Raw genomic sequence first — 17,629 nt, 5'->3', positions numbered from 1 at the left:
CTACCTCAGAATCAATCACCGTGACCCACGCTCCCCCTTCTCCCTGGACTCCTTCCTCTGCCCTGTCCCCTTCTCCAGAAAGCCAGCAGCACTTCCTGCCCTTGAGCTTGCCTTCAGGGAAAGAGAATTTTGATCAGCAAAGAGGAAAACAGGTAAGGATGCGGGGAGGCAAAGGTGAAGACAAATCTCTTCAGGCCCCAGCCCCCAGCACCCAGAATCCCCCCCTCTCCTGGGGGAGGGAAGTAGGCGGGAAGAGAGGAGCTGCACCAAGATGGGACCATCTGCCCCCAGCAGCTCTGGCCCCCTGTTGCTGCCACCCCACCCCGAGTGCAGGGAGGAACGCCATCGGGACGCGGGCGCTCGGTCACCACCTGGGTCTTCCGGGGCACCTGTGTCAGGTCAGACAGGCTCCCTCTACAGATAACACAGCTCCAGGTGAAAGAGGCTTACGTGGGTCTCCATGGCAACCGCAGCTCAGGGGCTGGCCCGCTGCCTCTGAGGTTCAGGAGGAGCTGTGCTTCCAGCCTCCTGGGACGCGTGCGCGCGCACACACACCACAAACACCAGCCCAGGCTGGATCCCTCGTCTGGCCAGGGTTGTTTTCTCTCTGCACAACTTCCGCGAGAGAGAGAGGGAAGAGCATGGGGCAGGAGCCAGCCGCTGAAGGGAAAGAAGAGGGAGAGCTTTAGAATGTAGTCTTCCCCCCACCCACCCTCCCCTGACGCTCTCTTCTCCCAGGCTGGGAAGCAGAAGGCAGGACCCCAGCTGGGCCTTTCACCTCCGGAGAGGCTGACCTCAGAAGGCCAGGTAAGAGGGTGGTCTCCCCAGGAGACTGTGGCTTCCCCACCTGAACCCCAGAAGCAGCAACCCGACCTGAAAACTTTTAGACAGACATTAGAGCAGAGGCTGGGCCACGCCTGGAGCTGGGAGGGGCGGCTTCGGGGCTGTGGCAGGTTGGGGACAGCCTACTGAGCCGTCTGAGCCCAGGGCCCAGATGGCCTCGAGGAGGCCTTATCAAAGAGTCGCTGGACTCCGTAGGATCCTCAGGGCCGTGACCTATCCCGTGGGAAGCCATAGGTCCATCTGCTCTGGAACCAGCAAGCCCCAGCATTTTCTCTTCTGCTCTGGTGGGGAGGCCCCGGGCAGGGAGTAAAGGGGTGAAACCCACTAGAGATTCTCTCATCGATTTGAGAATTGTGATTCAAGCATCTACTAAGTGCAAGGTGCAGAGTCAGGCTCTTGGGACACAGCCGTGACCCAGACATCTGGGCAGTGTGTAGACCTCAGTCTGTGAGTCCTGATAATACACCCAGGGGAGTGGCCGTGTGGATGTGCTCCAGGGAGGGGATCCGGCTTGGGAAGAGACGTCTGATCCATGATCATTGGATCAGCATAGAGTTTCTTGGGGATCAGCCACCCTCCCCACCCGCACTGCGACCGTGGTCATCTGGGCCTAAGCACTTGACCCCTCCTGGTTGCACCTCTGCCTCAGCAGGAGGAGGACTGACTGCCATTCATTCTTTCATTCATTCACACGGTCAGGAACCGTTTATGAAATGCCTGCTACATGGCAGCAGATTCAACAATTAGAGCTCTTGCCCTCCCAGAGCTCATAGCTGGCAATGGGGAGAGGGAAACAACCAAAAAGTGAGAAATGTATCTGTTACAGATGCCATGATGCGCCGGGCCCTCATGCCACGCACAGCAGACACCCAGTTCTACCTCAGTGGGGGTCAGTGAGGGGCAGGCAATGGGGAGCTGACCCTTGAGGTGTGTCTTAAAAGATGATCAGGTGTTTGTCAAGTGGATGGAGGCCCACAGGTCAGCAGGTCAGGCTGAGTCACACCTGGCTTGGTAGCTTACTAGTTATTTTTCTATGATGCCAAAAGAAATCAGGTCAATTTGTAATCTGTGAAGTAGGCCTTGGACCTTGGACCTTGGTTCGAACAGGGCTGGAAGGAAGGTCAGAGAGGGGAGCATTTACTCTCTGCACCTGTTTCAAGGCCTCTGCCCAGATGGAGGGTCTGGCTCCAGCAGAGCCACCCTGCCTGCTCTATGAAGCAGGCGGCGACTTGGGAGAGCCCAGCGAAGTTGCCGCTCCATGCCCATGGGCCTGGGGGACACGCGAGGCAGCTGTCGCTCTGGCCAGCAGACACCCCAGTTCAGCTGTTGGAGCCCTGCTTCCAAGGCAGGGCCTGGGCCTGCCTCCCTCTGTACTGAGACAACAACTTCCTGGCCAGGACTCTGCCATCCCTCCCTGGTTGGCCACGGGGCTGGTGGCCTGCATGGCCGCGGGGCTGGTGGCCTGGTGCTCACCGGAGGCAGGGGATCCTCTCATGCCTTGCTTCTAACTCTGAGGGCACACCCCTGATTGTTCCCACCGCTGAGACATCCCCGCTCCCCTCTGACTGCTAACTGCCGGGAACCAGATTCCTCTTGCCCTTGAGCTTGGGGATGGTTTTTCTAGCGTATCTAATGAGCCACAGCTGGTGATAGTGTCTCCCAGGGAGCCATGGAAAAGACATTATCCTCAGGGATGTTCAAAAACAGGCTGAAGGAAGAGCTCAGAGAGCCTGGGGGTGGAAAAAGTAATGAAGGGGAAGAGAAGGAAGGGAAGGAAGAACACTGAATGAACGAGCGCTTAGCCGAGTGATGCTAAGAGTCAGAGAGAGCATGGGAGGGCTTTCCTGCCGGTGGGGGTAAACTGAGCCTCCCCCACCTGAATTTTCCCTTCATCCAGGGGGGCTCAGCTCTCCCAGTGCCATGACCCGAAGCCAGGGTTAGGGCAAGGCCAGGAACAAGGCTGGAGTCAAGCTTGTACCAAACCACAGGGTCCTTTATTTTTTATGCTACAGACCCCTTTGGAAGTCTGTAGCCTTTGGACACATTCTTAGCAAAATGTTTCTAAATGCATAAAATTCAGTCCATAGGGGTAGGGAAGAAACCAGCTGTACTGAAATGTAGCTATTTATGTATTTTTTAAAAATCAATTTAAGATCTAGTCATCTATGTGCCTCTCCATCAACATGTAAAATAAGGAAATCTAGTGGCAGAGCTAATCCCATGATTTCACAGTAGCGATGAACAGAAGCCATATTTCAAGAATAACAGCTTTCAAGTATTATGAAAATACCTGTGATCTCTGCTGGAGGTAAAGTTGCAGGTGCTCCCCATACTGCGGTGGCCGGTAGCACACACTCATAACTGACAGAAATACTACATTTCAGTTAAAGTTAGTGAAAATAAAGAAGGGTGTTTTTTTTTCCTACCTGAGTTCGTAAACCTCAATGTCTTGTTCATTTATAAAGCCCTTATGTGGACATCGTTTTCTGATCTTCACAGTACTGGGAAGTAGGTACCCTTCTTACCCCAGCTTACAGACAGGGAGACTGGGGCTTGGAGCAGGGAAGGTGGCTTGCACACAGGCAGCATCTGGCGGGGACAGAAAGGCAGAGGAATTGAACTTAGGTTTACTCTGCTAAAGCCTGTGCTCTGTCCCCAACACTGGCCGGCCTTGTCTGAGCTGGTGATCGGCCGAGGGCAGGACGGGCACGCCCCTGGTGGCGCTGTACTCCGGATTGCAGCCATGCCCTTGCTCCGCAGGCCAGTCCTTACTTGTCTCCCTGTTGTCCTTTCCCTCCTGAATGTGTGCCCCGGCCCCCAGCACCTCAGCACGGCAGCCCCCCACGCGGCGGCCAGCCCCCTGCACACTCCCACCTGTGTGTGGCCGGGTGGGATGGGCCGGGAGGCAGGCCCAGCCTCGGGCCGCAGACTGCAGACCAGCCCAGCACACGCCGCAGCTCGCTCCCTCCGCACCCACGTGCATCCGTGGAGAAATGCCACAGCACTTTGCACAAGTGTGACAGAAACCGTGGGCAGAGGTGCTGGGGAGCAAGTCAAGTCCACTGGCTAGAATGAGCTGGGAAGACTTCCTGCAGAAAGTGAGTTTTGAGCTAGACTTTTCCCCCAACTTTTAAATTATGAAAATGCTCCAAGATGCAGGAGAGTTGGAAGATGAGTGCCCTAAACACCCATAAAATTGCCCTGGAGAAAACCACCGTGAATACCTTGCCCTAGTTGCCCTCTCCCTGTGTGTGTGTGTGTGTGTGTGTGTGTGTGTGTGTGTGTGTGTGCATGTGTATGTGACATTTTTCTGAACAACTGGAATGGAAGACATTGCCAACATCGTGATACTTCAGCCACGAACACTTCAACATGGCCTTCTAAGTTGGGCTATTTGTCCCTACGCCCCTATAACCATAACACCATTTTTATACCTAAGAAGATCGACACTCATTCCCTAACCTCCAGTTTATATTCCAATTTCCCCTGATGTCTTAATTGTTTTATTTATTTTTTAAAAGATTTTATGTATTTATTTGTCAGAGAGGGAAAGAGAACACAAGCAGGGAGAGCGGCAGGCAGAGGGAGAAGCAGGCTTCCCGCTGAGCAGGGAGCCTGATGCGGGGCTCGATCCCAGGACCCTGGGACCATGACCTGAGCCGAGGGCAGATGCTTAACCAACTGAGCCACCCAGGTGTCCCTGTCCTAATTGTTTTAAACAAGGATTCAATCAATGTTTGTGCATTGGAAGCAGACTGTAGGTGCTGTTGACTGAATGGGAAGCAGGCGTTCATCATGGGAAGGTTCCAGAGTCACCACGGGGCTGCCAAGGCCCAGCAGTGAGCAGGAGTGTGAGGGGACCTGAAGCTTACACTGACGAGTGTGGCTTTGCCACAGAGGGAGGGGGGGTTAATCCAGATTTGGGGGGTGGGGAGGAGTTGAATCCAAATTGTGCCAAGTGCCTAGAGAAGACCACACTTGCTGTTCTGACGAGCCGTCTGGGTGTCTTTAGCGGACCGTGTTTGGCCATCACATTCTTCCCCAGACAGTCACAACAAAGACTCACCTGGGGCCTCGGCTGTGGGTCAGGCCCCAGGGATGCCATGGGCTAAGCCAATAATGTCTGGTGTCTGTGTGGCCGGCCCGCCTCTGTCCTGCTCTCCCTCCCTTTATCCCTCTTCCCCTCCTTTGCCCTTTTAAGAACTTAATCAGACTTGCTGCCTCACAGACAGCAGCTGGCACCAGAGAAAGAAACAGCTCCAGTAAAAACCTTGTCTCTGTCAAAGGCTCCAGCCCCCGTGAGGGCTGAGGGAGGACAGAGAAAATTCAGAACCTGCCCCCTGCCCTTAGGAGCCCCCACCACCTGGGCCGGAGATGCCGAGAGCCCGCAGAACCCAGGACTCAGGTAAGGTCACCCTGCCTAGCCCCTGCCATCTGCCGTGGCGGCTTAGGTCAGGAGTACAGCCTTAAACCCAGGGGAGGGGGGCCTCGCCCCAGGTTGCACTTTAGACCACACTTCGGCTTTCTTCTGGCCTCACCCCTCTGGGGCAAGGAGTCTGGGGGTTAGGAAGACGTGCACATCCTAAGGTCACTTCCCCTCCAGATCAGGCCTTACAGTCTAAGATCCAGAATTCCTGGCCCAGACAGTCTCCCGCCCACTGCCAGAGCCTGAGCAAGCCTCCTCCATGGCCCAGTCTCCTCAGGGTGGGCGACATCACCAACATCAACTGTCCCAGATCTGAGCGTGGCAAAGAAGAGGTTGTTGGTAGGCATGTGGAGGGGCCTTGGATGTGAATGCTGGGGTGTCCCCACATGTTTGCCAGGCCCCTCATGGTGTGAGAAGAGAAGGGCACAGGCTGAGAGACAGAGCTGCCTCAACCCATGCCTCCATGTTCTAGCAAAGAAGTCTCTCCTGAGAGTCCAAGAATTCTCAGTTTGAATCTGAGCCTCCAAGTTGTTATGAAGGTACAGTTGACAAGGAAGGAAAAGCAAAACATGTTTTATTTAATAGTTTGTTAACCTAATTTGTAACTTACAAATATTTAGACACATGGATGTGAGGTTCTTTTTACGGCACTCTCCTAGTCTCCTAGCAAATGAGCGGTGCCCTGACTGGGCCTGGATTGGCTTTGCTGCCAACATTTGGAGGGCATTTTGTTGTGGAGATAAAAGTTGTCTTCAGTGCCTCCCACCTTTCTTCTGTATTCCCCTGCCACAGGAGGACCCTCTATGGCTGAGCCATTCTCTTGCTGCCTCCTTCCAGCTCAAATGCAAATCCAGACGAAGAAGAAAAAAAGCCCTTTGAGGGGGCCATGCTTGATCCAAGGATGAGTCCCTCCAAATGGATCTTAGGAAGGGTGAGAAGTTTTGGAGTGGGAAGGGACTCCCTAGGGAGAGTTCTAGCCTAGCTGTATACACACACACACACACACACACACACACACAGAGAGAGAGAGAGAGAGAGAGAGAAAGAGAGAGATGGAATGAGGACTAAATCACCACATGGCAACCCCGTCCATCACTCTGGGATTAACCCAAGTATGACTCTATTTACTTATGGACCTCCACCGCACACTTGCCGTAGGTCAGACCCTCCGCTGGGTGCTGGGTGCTGGGTGCTGGGTAGGATGATGCCCAAGACCTGGTTTCTCACTTGGTCTGGAGAGCGAGATGGACACACAGGCAGTCACGGTGTGCTGGGGCTGTGCCAGGATGAGGTGAGCACAGAGCAGCCTGGAGCAGAGAGATGAGGCCCCAGAACCTGGTCAGGGAGGGTTTGGGTGTCATACAAGCAGAGTATGAGCTAAGAGCTGAAGTAGGATTTATTGAGTACAGTGCTGAAAGTGCTCTATGCATAAAGAAAAGTTGGTATATACATATATATATATATATACTTACTCACCTATAAGAGGGAAATCTTGCCATTTGCAGCAACGTGGATGGGCCTTGAGGGTATTACGCTAAGTGAAATAAGTCAGACAGAGAAAGACAAATACTGTATTATCTCACTTATATGTGGAACCGAAAACAAAACAAAAACAAAAAACTGAGCTCATAGATAGAAAATAGACTGGTAGTTGCCAGAGGCAGCAGGTGGGAAGGGGGCTGACATGGGTGCAGGAGAGCCAAAAGTACAAACTTCCAGGTGTAAAATAAAGGAGTCCTGGGGATAGTTAATAACATTGTATTGTATGTTTGAAAGTTGGTAAGAGAGTAGACCTTAAAAATTCTCATCACAAAACAACTGTAACCATGTATGGGGACAGATATTAACTAGACTTATTGGGGTGATTTCACAATATATATGAATATCGAATCATTGTGTTGTACACCTGAAACTACTATAATGTTACATGTCAGTTATACCTCAGTAAAAGAAAAGAAAAAGAGTGTTCTAGATATGTGCAAAGGCCTAAAAGCAAGAGAAAGCAGGGCACATTCTGGGAGAGAGGGAGAGTGTGAGTGTGAGTGTGTATGTGTGTGTGTGTGTGTGTGTGTGTGTGTGTGTGTGTGTGTGTGTGTGTGTGTGTAGGACTGGAGGAAAGGGGAAGTTTGGTGAGACACAAAGCTGATGATATAAACAGGAGCCACATAATAAAGGGCCCTGAAGCCATATTAAGGGGTCTAAGGACATCAGAACAACTGAAAGCCTTTAAATCCCCCAGGCTTAAACACAGGGCAATTTAAAGCCCCTCACAGGCCACAGACATTTGACTACTGGAGGCCCCACCCCCACATCACATCAAATATCATCATAAAATGAATCCACATTACAATTATTTTTAAATAAAAATTTGAAAGGGGTTTTATAACCTTAATTTGGAATTATTAATTTATTAATTTCAATTTTTCAGATTTCCGTTGATATTTTGAAGCCAGTGAAATTTGCAGGGGGTGGGAGGTATAGGGGTGACAGGCTTACAGCTCAGACCCCATGCTCTACCTATGTTATGGTAGCTAATGAAAACAAAATAGTGACATGATCAGACTTACGATTTAGAAGGATCCCACTTTCAGGGCACCTGGGTGGCTCAGTTGGTTAGCATCTGTCTCTTGATCTCAGCTCAGGATTTGATCTCAGGGTTGTGAGTTCAAGCCCCACACTGGGCTCCAGGCTTAGCATGGAGCCTACTTAAAAAAAGAAAAGAAAAAGATCACGCTTTCTAAATCATTGAGTGGAAGCTGTTCAACGGGTATGGGATTTCAACTTTGCAGGATGAAAAAGTGCCAGAGATCTGTTGCATAACAATGCGCTTATAGTTAACACTACTGTACTGTACACTTAAAACTCTTTCAGATGGTAAATTTCATGTTATTTGCTTTTTTTTTTTAATCACAATAAAAGGAAACTAGAGTGAAGATTAGATCAGAAGGACCAGCCCTGGGTTGCCAGCTAGGAGCAGCTGTACTATATCTGGCAGATGGTCAAGACCGAAACTAAAGGAGGGACAGAGAATGGACAGAATTAGGAGAATTATAATATTTAAATTTGGAAGAATCAATAGGAATTGGATGTACTGGGTCTGAGAGCGAGGCCCAGGAGGCAGACCGAGGCATGAGGCAGACCAGGGCGGGACCTAGACCAAAGATTGGGGCTTAATGGAATCCAAGGGAAGATTCTTTCCACAGGAAGGAATGGTCAGTGGGGTTGCACTGGGAAGCCTCAGGTTAGCTGGGATATGTGCTGTCAGTAGGGGTGTGGCAGGGAGTTGAGGGTGTTTGGAGTGGGGAGGGTGTCTGAGGCAGGTTATATTCATTCCAAGGCATCACATCCCTCCCCAAACCTCACTGGTCTCTTCCTCATTCATTTATCTTCTGGGCTGGTGAAGCTCAAGGGACAGGTGCCCAGCATTGAGGGGCAGGTGCAGTATGGCCTGGTGATGGGGGGGCATGTTGGGGTGGAAGGGTTGAGGGAGGTTAACCAAAGATGTCTTCCTGGAGAAGGAGGGCCTGGGCCAGGTTTGGAACCATCATAGGGTGAGGCTCAGTGGGGTACAGAGGCAGGAACCATCCCAACAGGGGGACCCCACATATCCTCATGGCCCCATAGCTCAGCCAATATCTCATCCTCAGGAGCAGTCTCTGAGTGACGGGAGAGTGTGGAGCCATGGAGGCCAGAGGAGACTGTCTTTCCCGTGGCTGCTGACAAATGCCCCCTCATTTGGGGGAGGTCAGATCTGTGGGGCTCGCTTTTTCACCATCATGCATACATGCACGCATTCATCATTCATTCCTTTGTTCAGGCATTCACTCACTCATTCGTTTGTTTGGCATTTATTAAGCACCACAGCAGTACTATCCAGCACCAGGGATGGAAACATGAATAGGGCACAGTCCTCACCCACATATGACACACAAGCATCAGGGAGGTAGATGGTCATGCTCCATAAAGTGTTCCTGGTGCTATGAAAAATGTCTGTACGGAGTGCAGTCAGGGGACAAAGTGGAGAGTGGTCACATCAGGAAAAGTGTGTCAGGGATAGTGTCAGGGAAAGCTTCCAGAGAGGAGCTAAGCCTGGCGTTAAGTCCCCAGGCAGGGGAGGGAGGGACACTGGAGAGAGCATGGGGCTGTGAGTGGCCCAGCACCATCAGCGGCCCCTGTGGGGACTGGTAACCCATCCAGACTTGGAGTGCCCTTCACGGGGTTGAATGAACACCTGAAATGACACCATTCACTCTTTTGCTGTTAAGCATCAACCTGACCAGTGTACTTGTAAAAACACAAATGCCTGCCTACTGTAGGAAACGTAGCACCTTCAGTTACAAGATGTCCCACCGCCTGATTCAACCAGAGCCCTTGGCCTCAGGCAGAGGCTCCTGGTGCTCATGGCTCTCAGGACAGAACACAGCCCACCTCCATCCCCCACCCTTCCCCACATTACTGCCCAGCTTTAAGGGCAGAGAAGAAAAGATCCTAACTGTCCTGATGCCAAGAACAGGGTCTGATGGTCTGTGTCCTTCCCTCCCAACCTCCCAGGAAGGAGTCAGGGTGTAATCTGAGGCCCTACTGGTGATGGGCTTAGGCTGAGTGGAGGATGATAGTTTTTAAACATCCTAAATATAACGGTTGCTAAAGAAATTGGTGGTTCATGGGTAAAGAGAAGGTTTCATTGGTGCCACCCCAGAAGGTTATTGCTACCCCATAATACTTTTCCTATTTGTGTCTGATTCTCCAGCATTAACCGTTCATTTCTCTGCAGGGTGGTGGGAGGGTTGCCTGAAAATGTGTGTGTCTCCATGCCTCATGGCTATGTTGTTGAGACTGAGTTCATCTGATCACTTTTCTTGGCATCTGGAGGGTATGGGCAGGGAGACCACTGGTGCATGGAACAGGGAGATCCCTGGAGGGGGAAAGGCATAGACAGGGGAGTTGGGGCTTCTGGAAGACCCACTTCAGATTTTGGCCCAGGAACAGCCCTCACCTTCACTGCTGTCAGAGGCACAAACCCACTTCTGACAGGCATCAGAGTATGCCTGAGATGGCAGTTCATTTATCCATCCATCCATCCATCCAACCATCCATCCATCCATCCATCTATCCACCCACTCATCCATCTATCCACCCATCCAGTCAGCCATTCACCAAACCTGTATTGTGCAAGACCTTGTGGAAATATGATGAGTTAAGGCCCCTGCTCCTGCAGCCAATGCTCCTTGCACACGTCTCTCCTGTACCTTGGCTGGGTCCTCCACCTGGGACACCTTCCCCATCAGTCCATGTGTCTGAAGCCGGCATTCCCCCTTCAGCCTGCTCTTGTCCACAAGCCTTCTATGACCCTCCTCATCCCCTGGAGTCACTATTTCCCCTCCCCATCAGTACCCACACTATGCTTCACTGCTCCCGTTTACCTCTTTCCACTGACATCTCCCTGACATGCTTTCCTGTTTGTGTTCCTCCACAGATGTGTACACAGTGCTTGACTAATGCTTCTGAATAAATGAATTAATGAATGGTAGGTAAGTTGTGTCCTTTGCAGGTTGAGGTCGACCCCATACAATTCCAAGCTTCCTTTATCAGCAGGTTGGGGCATTAAGAAACTCAGGGTGTTTTCCTGTTAGGTTGACAGAAGATGTAGTCATATATTTTTTCCCCTTAAATTGTAGGGATAAGATTCGCTCAAGCCATCCACAGTATATTTCCTTCTGTGTTTGGAGTTCGCGGGGATTCAGGAGGCAGCTTGTCTGGGCTCAGACATCAGGATGCATTAGGGATCGTTATAACCATGAGACTATTGTACTTTTATGGGGTGCTTAGAGTGCCCCAAGTTTATTCACAACTGCTTCTCATGACAGCCCAATCTTGTCTTCCAGAATTAGAAATGATGGCTCAGAAAGGTTAAGCAACTTCCTCCAGGCCACCCAGCTGTGAGGGCGGAACAGGTCCCAGCTCTCCTCCTTCCCCCTTGCTCTCCCCACCCTAACCGACAGAGAGGCCCCAGAAGGACACACTCCTGCCCTGTCTCAGCAGGGACTGCGGGGGCGGGGGCATGTCCCTCATCCCCTGGCTTCGGTGGAATGAAGCCCCCCCGAGGCTGTCCTCCCGGAGGCCGGCCGACACGGTGCTGGAGACGCTCATGATGGAGCTGGCGGGGCAGATGCGAGAGGCGGAGAGGCAGCAGTGGGAGCGCGGCAATGCAGGCAGCAAGATCTGCACCGGGGTCGACTACAGCTGGTTGGCCAGTGCACCCCGGCCCACCTACGACCTTAGCCCTGGCGAGCGGCTGCAACTAGAAGACGTCTGTGCCAAGATCCACCCATCCTACTGTGGGCCTGCCATCCTCAGGTAACCCCTGCACAGGCCCGGGGCCCGGCGGGTACACCGTAGGCTCCAGGCACGTGGCTGCAGGGGTGGGGGCCTGACGACACCAGGACTGGAGCTGGGGCACCTGGATGACCCAGTGATCTGTTAAAAGGAGCAAGGCAGAAGGAGGGCTCTGCAAGAGCCCACAGAATGCCAGGCTAGAGCTAGGAGTTCAGAAGGAGCCTAGAGGCAGCTCCCGGAGGCACATGGCTTTTGATGGGAGAGAACCCCAGGCCTTTGAGGTTTCTGTTCTCCCTGGATTATCATTACCCTGGATTTTAACACAGCTGGCTCTTTCTCCTTCATCAGTTCATCATCTATATTACTGTCTTAGAAAGGTTTTCCAGATAATCTTTCCAAAATTCAGTTTTTCATTAACCTATGTCACACTAGCATTCATAATAATTTGCCTCAGGGCACTGTGTGTGTGTGTGTGTGTGTGTGTGTGTGTGTGTGTGTGTGTGTGTGTGAAGTATTCAGAGGCCTGGGGCATTGAACATGTAGAGATTTAGAGCTTGGGTACCACAGTGTTCCTGAATATAAATGTAACCTTAATAAAGTTCTAACCCACATGACCCAGTCTCGGTTGGGTTCATGTTGAAGTCGAAGAAATGTAGTCCAACAACCAACAATAATTTCAAAAGTTACCCAAGTTCTTCATCTGCACTTCTCAAACACTAGTAAAGGAATACGGATCCACAATAAAACATCTGAACGTCCCCCAAATCTTCAGTCACCCATCTCTTTAACCAATGTAAGCATCTATTGTACCCCTTTTTTCTGGGGAATTCTCCTTAAAACTCCTTCTCCTTAAACTCCTTCTCTTTCTCCAGTCCTAACCACACCCCACTGGATTTTGTAGTCTTTTTCACCCCCTCCCTCCTTTCTTCCTCCAGGCTGAGAATCTTACCCTCTCCAGGTTCTCTTGTTCTGTACTTTGGAATGCCCCTAAAATGTACCTACCTCCAGAAGCACCTGGGGATGGGGGAGGTGGGGGGGAGTGAGTCATAGGGGTGGTGTTGACGAGAGAATCCAGGCTGGTAAACCAAACCTCATAAATGAAGGGGAGGTTGGGGACACACATATGATCATGATTGTTCTCCCACATTTCCTGTCTCACTGCTGAAAAGCGTAAGAATTCCTCACTGGCAATATGGTGGAGGAAATCATTAAGTGGACTTGCTAATAACTATCCTTCCCTTTGAGCTCTCAGCGAAGGCATTTTGGGCAGAGGAAAACCTCACCCAGCAGGTAGCCAAGAGCTATGGAAGGATTATCACAGGGCAGTGATACCATCAGACATTTTGAAGAGATCACTCTGGCCACCAGGGGAAGAAGGGTGGGAGAGGTTAGCCAGAAAGCCTCCAACAGGTAAGGCCAGGTCATGGCATTGATAATCTGGCATCGATAACCTGAGGTCAATGTCAGGATCTTTACATATGTTAGCTTGTAAGCCCCACAGAATGGTAGCTATGACCCTAGTTTACAGATGAGAAAGCTGAGGCCCATAGAGGCTGGAAGTAGCAGAGCGGGGATTTGAACTCAGCACTGGCTGGAGCAATAGGGAGATGCGGTGGTTTCTGATTGACGTCAGAAGTGAGGAAGTGGCGAAAAGGGGAAGTGACCACTGGGCATGCGCAGGAGGCGGTTAGACACCTGCTCTGTGCCACACCAGATGACTCACCCATAGCACTTCTCCTGCTCTGTGCACAGGTTCCGGCAGCTGCTGGCCGAGCAGGAGCCCAAGGTGCAGGAGGTGTCCCAGCTCTTCCGCTCGGTGCTGCAGGAGGTCCTGGAGAGAATGAAGCAGGAGGAGGAGGCCCACAAGCTGACGCGGCAATGGAGCCTGCGGCCCCGCGGCAACCTGGCGCTGGCCACCTTCAAGACCCGCGCGCGCATCACCCCCTTCACCAGTGACATCCGGACCATCTCGGAGGACGTGGAGCGGGACATGCCGCCTCCGCTCCGGACCTGGAGCATGCCCGAGTTCCGGGCGCCCAAAGAGGACTGACCCATGCCCTTCCCTGCCTAGGAGCTGAGCCACCTGCCGGAGGGCATGATAGGCCGGTGACAGGTCTCAAGTCCTGGAACCCAAGAGGTGGCCCCATCCCAAGACATTCCTGTAAGATGGAGCAACCCCTCCGGGCCCACACTCCCCCATCAGCTGTGAGGCTCCGGGTTAGGGCTTGGAGCAGCAGCAATCCCCTCCCTGCCCCTTCCCACAAGTCAGCTGGAGCATCCCCTGCCCTGCCTTGCAGAGATTCGGGGTCTTGGCAGACAGACCCCTGCCCCATCCGCATCTTCTGCTTCTGTCTGGAAGGGGAAGAGTTGCCCTGACTTTTTGCCAAGACCTGGGTTCTCTCCCTCAATTCAGGGATGTCCTATTCACCCCTTCACCCTGAGTAAGGAGGGACTTGTTGGATAGTCTGTATTCTCTGCTGGTAACTGCTGGTGGCTGGTCTCACCACTGCAGGTAGGTCACCGCCCCACGGAGAGGCAGAGCTGAAAGGAACCACAAAAGCCAACAGGTCCATTCTCCTCACCTAGTCAAATGAATAAACTGAGGCTCAGAGAGGGTCAGATTCTTACACCTTAAATTGCAGCCAGGTCCCCATGGGCCATGAGATTGTTTCTGTAGGCAAAGTCTCTTCCCCTGAGTCCTTGAGTCCTGGGCTATGATGGGACAGGTCCAAGGGCTATGTCTCCACCTGCCTGTGGTCTGACACATCTCTGACCTTGGAATTGGCATGGAGGTCTAAGGCAGTTGGGATCAGAGGTAGGATGCCATTACCCTACACCAAGAGTATCATCCTGTGGGATGTGGCCAATACCTGGCAGCTCCTTCCAGAGCTGAAGCTTCAGGGCCTTCCTCCTCACTGCTCTGGAGAGCCCAGGTCTGATTCTAGGGTCTCTTCTGTAACTGGTCACACCAAGGAAAGTGATACTGAAATCCCTAACTGGCCTCAAAGAACCAAGTGAAATGTTCTAGAAGAGCCTCTCTACCAGGCTTCGCTGTCCTTCTATTTCTAATACAGTTAGACCTTGATAATGCACATGCGGTGCTCCAATGTCTGGAAGGTCAGGTTGCTTCCCCACATACCCTGCGCTGAAGCGGGGTGCGGGGGGATGGGTGGGGAAGGTGTCTGTCCCCAACTATCAGTGCATGCTCAGAAAATGCAGGTGGATCTTAATAATTAGTCTAAATAAAATGCCAGGAGATAAGTCAATGGGGAAGAAAATCCATATATTCCCTGACCAAGCTCAGTAGAAAAAAATAATTTTTTAATGATCTGGTTTGGGATTATTTTCATTCAAGTCTGGACAGAAAATCATAAGATGATGGAAAACCTCTTATCCAATACAGTCAGGATGAAGGAGCTGTCTCATTACATAATCAGTAGCAGTTGAAAAGCACTTAAATGAAAATATACACCTTAAGCTTCTTACATATTTTAAGACATAAAAAAAAAGTTCATTCAATTGCCAAGCTATGTTCATTCTTCTGTGACATGTGTGGATGATCTGATGAGAACTCCACACTTAAGTTTTATTGGCTTGTGTGTCCTTTAGTCATATCAATAAGAACGGCTGGTGTAAACAAGTTCGGGACAAGCAGAAGTGACTTTCGGTAAGTAGACAGGTCACTTGGTAGGGGCAGAAGTGTTGGGGGGAGTTAGAATAGGATCAACTAGCTGTGAGCTTTCTGGGTACCCTGGATGGGGGTCAGGGTGTTTTTTCTGAGGGAATGGAGTGTCAATGTCAACCTAGTTGTGGGGTGCAGGCGGTCAGAGGAGGTCAATTGAGAGAATAACTACTCAAGAATTGGGCAGAAGATATGAGCAGACATGTCTCCAAAGAAGACATGCTCAACATCGCTCGGCATCAGGGAAATACAAATCAAAACCACAATGAGATACCACCTCACACCAGCCAGAATGGCTAATATTAACAAGTCAGGGAACGACAGATGTTGGCGAGCATGCGGAGAAAGGGGAACCCTCCTACACTGTTGGTGGGAATGCAAGCTGGTGCAGCCACTCTGGAAAACAGTATGGAGGTTCCTCAAGAAGTTGAAAATAGAGCCACCCTACGACCCAGCAATTGCACTACTAGGTATTTACCCCAAAGATACACATGTAGTGATCCGAAGGGGCACCTGCACCCCAGTGTTTATAGCAGCAATGTCCACAATAGCCAAACCATGGAAAGAGCCCAAATGTCCATCGACAGATAAATGGAGAAAGATATGGTATATATATACAATGGAATACTACTCAGCCATCAAAAAAATGAAATTTTGCCATTTGCAACCACGTGGATAGAACTAGAGGGTATAATGCTAAGCGAAATAAGTCAATCAGAGAAAATTTTATGATCTCACTGATATGTGGAATTTAAGAAACAAAACAGGATCATAGGGGAAGAGAGGAAAAAATAAAACACGATGAAACCAGAGAGGTAGACAAACCACAAGAGACTCTGAAATCATAGGAAACAAACTGAGGGTTGCTGGAGGGGGGGGGGTGGGGAGATGGGGTAACCGGGTGATGGACATTAAGGAGCGCATGTGATGGAATGAGCACTGGGTATTATATAAGACTGATGAATCACAGGCTGGTACCTCTGAAATCAATAATAAAGTATATGCTAATTAATTGGATTTAAATTTAAAAATGTTTTTTTTTTAAAAGAGAATATCTACTGTTTTCCTCCTTCCCCACCACCCTACATGAACCTACCCTCCCCAAAGAAAAGGGAGATCTGAGACTTTCAACAGCATGTTCTTTTTTAAGTTGGAGTCACTGGCCATCCATGAAAGCCTTCCCTGCCCACCTCAGTCAAGACAGACAGAACCCACCAGCCTCAGACACAGTTGTCCTACTGCACTGAATTCCAACTGGTGACCCTCAAACCTGTGAGAAGTTGCTCCTCTGGCTGGATTCAAGTCATTAAGGAAGTAATGATGTCAGCCTCAATTTCTATCTATAAAACTCCAGTAAGAACAGATAAAAGAACGAAACAGTTGGAGAGCCTCCCTGCAAGTGTGTGGTAGTGGCCGACGGGCCACAGCTGGAGGGGTGGGTAGAGCCCTTTGAGGGCTGGGCAGGGCTGTCCATCTCCCCTCAGATCAACACCGCCAGCCACTAGAGAGAGCCAGTGGGGGTGGGAACCCTTGGTTACATTTTCTTTTACTTCATGGAATTTTTCTTTAAATCTTGTTGTTATAAAAATTTTCAAACAGAAAAGCATAGCGAAAAGTGTAAGAACCCTCCATATGTCAATCACCAAGGCTTAGTAGTTATTAACATTTGGCCATATTTGCTTTAATCTATTTTTTGGTGAAGTACTTTAATATAAATCCCAGACAGCATGACATCTCAGCCCTGAACACTTCAGGATGCACTGCAAAGGAAGAAGGAAAGTTTCCTGTGTAACTGCAGTGCAGTACTATCACTCCCAACAAAATTAACAGTAATTTCTTAATACCATCTAATGTCTAGTCCCATATTCAAATTTCACTAGCTATTCCCAACAAGTGATTTTTGCAGTTTTATTTCTTTGACTGAGGACCTAATCAAGCCCCACACATTGACATGAAATTTGTAATTTGTTTTATACATGGTCATATACTGTTTATTTAATTTCACAATGAAGAATTGCTTAAATGGAAGGTATTTATGGAACATTAGTGTTAATATGCAATAAGTTAATGACAGTACATAAATGAGGATAATTCTGCAAATTAGCCTAAGGATGCTCTTTATTCAGCTCCTTGTTATTTTCATTTGATTAAAATTCTTCCACAGCAACCAAGACTCTCTAATACCTTGAAAAGTAATGTTAAAAATTGATAGTGGCAATATATCTCATTTGACTTTTCATCTGACGAAAATGCTCTCCGTGTCCGTGGGCTTTGTTTTCTGAGACATGCTTGCAAATAGCAACCTAAAACCTCCTCTTTTCTTGCCATTTAGAAACAAAACA

At 50.1% G+C, this 17,629-nt stretch overlaps 1 protein-coding gene across 2 annotated transcripts; it reads left to right on the top strand.

The window, feature by feature from the left end:
• Window positions 1-644: 644 nt before the first annotated feature.
• RD3 (retinal degeneration 3, GUCY2D regulator) lies at window positions 645-15,542 on the top strand. Of its 2 annotated transcripts, XM_035722419.1 has the most exons (4): window positions 645-807; window positions 10,746-10,796; window positions 11,309-11,626; window positions 13,358-15,542. In XM_035722419.1, exons 3-4 carry the CDS (start codon window positions 11,331-11,333, stop codon window positions 13,653-13,655), a joined length of 594 nt encoding a protein of 197 aa, XP_035578312.1. In that variant the 5' UTR covers window positions 645-807; window positions 10,746-10,796; window positions 11,309-11,330; the 3' UTR covers window positions 13,656-15,542. The 2 variants fall into 2 exon arrangements, with proteins under 2 accessions (XP_035578312.1, XP_027468488.2); XM_027612687.2 differs by lacking the exon at window positions 645-807 and having other exon boundaries at window positions 10,781-10,796; window positions 11,155-11,626.
• The last annotated feature ends 2,087 nt before the right edge of the window (window positions 15,543-17,629 follow it).

This window comes from Zalophus californianus, chromosome 10, assembly GCF_009762305.2.
Source record: "Zalophus californianus isolate mZalCal1 chromosome 10, mZalCal1.pri.v2, whole genome shotgun sequence".
In the NCBI taxonomy this organism is placed as follows: domain Eukaryota; kingdom Metazoa; phylum Chordata; class Mammalia; order Carnivora; family Otariidae; genus Zalophus; species Zalophus californianus.
This window is presented reverse-complemented; position numbering and strand designations above follow the sequence as displayed.

Excerpts from the sequence above, each read along its gene's own strand:
- RD3 (XM_035722419.1), top strand. The coding sequence starts at position 11,331 with ATGTCCCTCATCCCCTGGCTTCGGTGGAATGAAGCCCCCCCGAGGCTG. Across the intron at positions 11,627-13,357 it reads TGTGGGCCTGCCATCCTCAG|GTTCCGGCAGCTGCTGGCCG; the intron begins GTAACCCCTGCA and ends CTCTGTGCACAG.